General features: G+C 33.1%; 1 protein-coding gene across 1 annotated transcript in view; it reads right to left on the bottom strand.

The window, feature by feature from the left end:
* LOC105986074 (gamma-crystallin E) overlaps positions 1-3,479 on the bottom strand; it is a 54,685-nt gene extending 51,206 nt beyond the window's left edge. Inside the window, exon 1 of the mRNA XM_013016855.1 lies at positions 3,297-3,479. Coding sequence (XP_012872309.1) covers positions 3,297-3,479 — 183 coding nt within the window. The remainder of the gene's footprint in view (positions 1-3,296) is intronic.
* Positions 3,480-5,995: the final 2,516 nt, after the last annotated feature.

Genomic DNA, 5,995 nt, shown 5'->3' with positions numbered 1-5,995 from the left:
AGAAAACTAAAGCTAGATCCTTACATATCACCCTGCACCAGAATCAACTCCAAATGGATCAAAGACCTCGAAGCCAAAGCAGACACTCTGAAATCATTACAGGATGGAATAAGAGAAACCTTAGTTCTCCTTGGCACAGGCTGAAATTTTCTTAATAGAGACCCAGAAGAAACACAGGATTGGGGGGTGCGGGGGAGGCTGGGAAGGGATGTGAAGGGTAAACAAAGGAGGAGGCTGCAATACTTGATATGAAATGTACTCATTATCTTGCCCATGTAATTGTAACCTCTCTTTACAGTATGTTCACAAAAAAAGTTATAACATTATGTATGAATAGGAAAAGGACAATTATTTTTGTTTGTTATAGACTATATGAATAAATAACAGTGCCTATATAAGGAGCTAATATGTAAGATTAAATATTAGGTATAATATATAAGAAATGTTATATATAAGAAATATATAAGTTACATATATAAGTTATAGAAGAAATAATCTATAGAATATGTAAGAAATATATGCAAGACTCCTGGAATATGAAGAGACTGAGATTTCCAAGAGTATGTCATTACATTTAACTTTGATTTTTAAAACATATAAAAAGCATTACTGACTTAGAATTATAATTGGGATACAATACAATAGTAAAATAGTAGTACAATATCATACTAATAATGGTAATACAATACAATAGCAATTAAATAGCATTAGACAAGTGAAACATGGAGCATAATTCAAGGGAAAGATGAAACATATTTTTATCATTAAGGTCCAAGTCTTTCCTGATATGTCATTAAAAAAGTAAAAAGGCAGAATTTACTTATTATCTCTCGAAGATTTCTTATAAATTTTCCCTGACGTTTTCCACTATACTGAATTGATTTGCCCAAACAGAAAGTGTGTGTGTGTGTGTGTGTGTGTGTGTGTGTGTGCGTGCGTGTGTGTGTGTGTGTGTTTCAAGGTGAACTGAGGTTTTTTACCTCTATTGTTTACTATGGTTACAATTATAAAATTAGAGTCTCTACTGGAATTGTTACTACTTTGAATTTGAGGCATTCTAATTAATATTTTTTTCAATTTTAAGAAGTTGTACAAAGGGGTTTCAGTTCAATAAATCAGATTATATGTGCAATGCATCTTGATCAATGTCAACCCTAAGTTCAACCCAAGTAACACACATGCACACACACACACACACACACACACATGTAAGAACTAAAGGTGACAAATATCTAAGTTTATTAAGTATGCCTGATTATAATGTAGACTTAGAGTGCAGTTAGCCCTCCGATGTTGGCAAAAAAAGATGAAAATAGACAATAATTAATAGCTTAAATATCTTCAATATTGATTTTGTAATACCACATATAATTGTAGAAAACAAATTCACTTTTCTACTTATTTTCAAAATTAGCATACAAAAACTTGAGTTTTATTTATCTAAATTAAAAAATTTGAATGAATGTTGATGGAGACTTGAATTAACTCAAAGTGAGTTTAAAATCTAGTCAAAATTGTTGATCATGGAATATTTCTAACAGCAAAAGAACAAATGAATAAACAAAGTTAGCCTTGGTTTGGAGAAATATTCAGTTCTTGAAATGAATTATTTAGTAGGTTATTCTTATTTTTTAAGTGGATATTTTAGTTGGGAACTTTTAAGTGGTATATACCAACGACAGTATAATAGTTCAATAAATGAATATTGCAAAAGCACTTAAGATTCACTCCAATGGAATCATCTTAGTAATTTATTTTTACTTTTTAGGCTAGTACTGGGGCTTGAACCCAGGGCCTGGGCACTGTTCTTTTAGCTTTTCACGTAAGGATACTTGATCCACAGCCCTGCTTCCTGGTTTTTTAATGGTTAATTGGAGATAAGAGTCTCACAAACTTTGCTCTAGTGAACTGTGATCCTCAGAACTCAACCTCCTGATTGGCTAGGATTCCAGACCTAAGTCATTAGCACCAGGCTACAAACGTATTTCTAAATGTATACTAATTCTAATTCCAAACAACTCCCAGGTATGTCTGTATGTGAAGAAAGTCAAATATTTTGCTTTACAAAATAAGTAAAACATTTTGCTTTACAAACTGCAGGGCATTCCATAAATATCTGTGACAGTTATGTTGAAGTAGTTTCAGGATGATAGTACAATTTTAATTTTATTCATGACTGATTATATCATTTATAGAATTGGGAGAAAAAATTAAACCTCTGAGTGTAGGAGGATTTTTGTCATATTATTTTGTGTGTGTGATAATACTCTCTCTCCAGTGATAATAAATTGCTTTGCTACAGACCTGAGTAACTTTTTCCTCATATGGCTGTGAAAACCTTGTTTTAACTCAACAATATAAAAATCACTTTATTGATAATCAAAAAGTGTACTTGTTACCATGAGCTAGTTCAAGAAATAAAAAAACAGGCCTCATTATAATTTTTATTAGATGTAGTGATTTAAGTTATGTCTTTTTCCTGTCTGTTCCTTCAACAATATTTTGAGAAAAAATTTATAAACAGTTTTAGGAAGTTTCCAGATGCTATTTGATCTTTCAAAAAATTCTCTTTTATGGCACACTGTGGTTTTATTGCTCAAGACAAATTAGTTCCATTATTCTCAGCTCCTAGTAACTCTGAAAATTGTGACCAGTAATTATTTTACATTCCCTAAATGTTTTCAAACTTGTGCATGAACATTTTTATGTACTTTTTATTTTTCTGAAGGGAAACATATGCAGCAGCATGATTGAAAATTGCAGCAATAAGAGATCCCATGCAGAAATACTTCCCATGCCTTTCATCTGCTACCACTCTGCATCAGTCTACACTTCAAAATTATCCATGAACATAGCTAAGCTGTAGAATTAGGAGTGGACTATGGTAGCCATGTGAACACTGCTCTAATCTCTTGCTGTCATGAGCAGAGTTGTGTGACCACTAGCTCCTGCTATTCTGTATCTATCACCACCCTTTTTCTGAGTTCATAACTAACCATAGCCTAACTGTTCATTCGGCTTTGTTCCCATGAAAAAGATGGGATTCCTCATGTGGACAATTTTGGCTAGAACGTATTCCATCCATTGGGCTGAAAATTCCCTCAAATGACTTTCTGTACAATTCTCTTTATTTTCCAGACTCCACAGATAGCAGAACTGCACCAGGGCCTTGCCTTTCTCCCTGCTTATGCTTGGTTCTCCCTTTTTACATTCATGGAATTTCTGCCATAAAACCTCTAAACCTAACCATATCTATACCTATAGCCCCCTATCATACCAACCCATCTCTTCTTTACTTTGTCCGACTGTTCATGGTAATTGTCATTGAATCCTGAAGCTGTGATCAGTTGTTTCCTTCTGAGACCCTTTGCACAAGCTATCCTGGATTCTTGGTACAAAGCTTTCCCTGGTCTGGACTTGCTTACCTTTTTCTTTTCAGGTCTCAGGTTAAGAGAAACATCTTCAGCCAGATCTTTCATGATCACCTAACCAAAATTACAAAGTCAGTGTGTGCATTTAGAATGCTATTTTCTTAATTCAATTTTGACTGTAAATTCCACTCACAGCAGTTATCATGGTTCTTTTGTTATCCTTACTTTATTAGCAGATTTAGGGAATAGTGTAAGTACAGGGAGACCCTAGGATGATGAACTATTTTATATTGTTTCTGATAATAAAACTAAGATATTCTGCAGTGTTGCTCAAGATAAATATTCAGAAAGAAATATTACAAATATATATGGATAATGCATAAGTAGAACAAGAAAAGAAAACAATGTTGTCTATTAACAGTTTTCTAAAGGAGTGTTTCTCAGATCATATTAGGAGTTATGATATCTTCCTATGTTATCTTCCAGACTGAGTCTCCTGCAGGAGCAAGATCAGCAATGATACCATCTTTAAGTAATATCACCACTCTTCTACAGAATGATATTATCCTTCTGCTGCTTGATACTACAGGTTCTTCTTGTGCTGTGTCATATGACATTTGAACCATGGAATATATGTCCTAGATCAGAAATTGTCCAGTTATTTATTATTTCTCTGTAAAAAAGAGCCTTAAGTAAAAAGAATATAAGCTTGGTCCTTATCTTCTAACACAAGTAGAGTACCAGCCATGGAGAATACCTCAATAAATGTTAGCAGAGAAAAAAAAGTGTTGCATGAAATCTAGATTAGATAAATTAGCACACAAAGAGTGCAAGCCTGAAGAGATGAGTAAGATTCTGAGCATTTTATTTGGCTATTTATGGAATATAGGTATATTTTATTTCTTTTAATGAAATATGTGTGTGTCCAGAAGGGATATCTATTCTTCCAGAATATCTAACCAACCAGATGCTCTAAAGAGTTCTCATGCTATAAAACAATTGGATTGCCAAGTTCATATCACCGTAAGGCTAAAGAGCATTCCTTAGAGGAAAAAAAGGACAAGTAAGAGAAAGTAATAAACCAAAAGAAAGGGTTGTCAATTTATCAGAGTAATTTATATATCAAATATGGAAATTTCATCAAGGTGATATAAGCTCAGAGTGATACTACCAAATCAGATGTATTTTGCACATGACCCTGTGGCTACTTTCTTTTTAATATTGAGATTCATTATTATTTTCACTATTATTTAGTAACATTTTTTCATATTGTCTAGCTTTTTAAAAACTTGCAATATTTTATTTTTCAATTAGAAAAATTTGGAAAGAAATTTAGGATTTCTAATATTTTTTCTAAAGAAAAATGAGTAAAAGAGATCATTGCCTTTTCCAAATAAATATGTTATCTCATGTCTTTTACCTTCTTCTAGAGGGACTTCGTTAGGGAATTTGTTAGACTAGGATATTTGAGCTTTCTCATTAAGAATATGAAAATTATGGTATGGGTGGAGGATAAGACGAATGAAATAATAATTATGCATCCCTGAGAATAATGCCTGACCCATGAATTTCCTTTTAAAATGTTTTATTTCATTTCATTTAGGAAAATTTTATTGTTTTCATTTATTTATTTATTTTATTTTGCTGGTCCTTGGGCTTAAACTTTAAGCCTGGGCACTGTCCTTGAACTTCTTTTACTAAAAGCTAATACTCTACCACTTGAGCCACAGCACTTCTTTCTGGCCTTTCTGTGATTAAATAGATATAAGAGTCTCATGGACTTGCCTGCCTGGGTTGGCATTGAACCATGATTCTCAAATCTTAGCCTCTTGAGTAGCTAGAATTATAGGTGTGAGCTACAGTGCCCAACATTCATTCTATTTTTTAAATAAGGTTTTTTTAATTGTGAAAATACCATACAGAGGGGTTACAAGTACATGAACAAGGTAATGTACATTTCTTTTATAAACAAAAAAATAGAAGCAATCCCCAAATTGATAACAGCCATTATTTTAAGCAATAGGACAATAGATTTATCTACACTAATCAATTGTATTGTGTAATTTGATTTGTTTCTGTCAAAACATCCAAAAGGGTTTTATTTTTAAATCAATTCACAACTCTGTTTTTAAACAGAAAGCTTCAATTAGTGCCAGTAGTTATTAGTCTGATATCAAATTTGTTTCAAAAATTGTTTAGAAGGCCAATAAATAAATAAGTGGGCTAAAGACTTAAAGAGAAACTTCTCTGAAGAAGAAAGAAGAATGACCAATAGACATATGAAGAAATGCTCAACATCTCTAGCCAGAAAAGAAATGCAAATCAAAACAACATTGAGATTCCACCTCACCCCAGTTAGAATGGTTATAATCAAGAACACTAATAACAACAGATGCTGGAGGGGATGTGGCAGAAAGGGACCTTACTGCATTGCTGGTGGGAGTGTAAACTTGTTCAACCACTTTGGAAAGTAGTATGGAGGTTCCTCAAAGGACTCCACATAGAGCTCCCCTATGACCCAGCAATCCTACTTTTGGGCATTTACCCAAATGGTTACAAACAAGACCACACTAAAGCTACCAGCACAACCATGTTTATTGCAGCATTATTTACCATAGCTAAGA

Source organism: Dipodomys ordii, unplaced genomic scaffold (assembly GCF_000151885.1).
Source record: "Dipodomys ordii isolate 6190 unplaced genomic scaffold, Dord_2.0 Scaffold1, whole genome shotgun sequence".
Classification (NCBI taxonomy): Eukaryota; Metazoa; Chordata; class Mammalia; order Rodentia; family Heteromyidae; genus Dipodomys; species Dipodomys ordii.
This window is presented reverse-complemented; position numbering and strand designations above follow the sequence as displayed.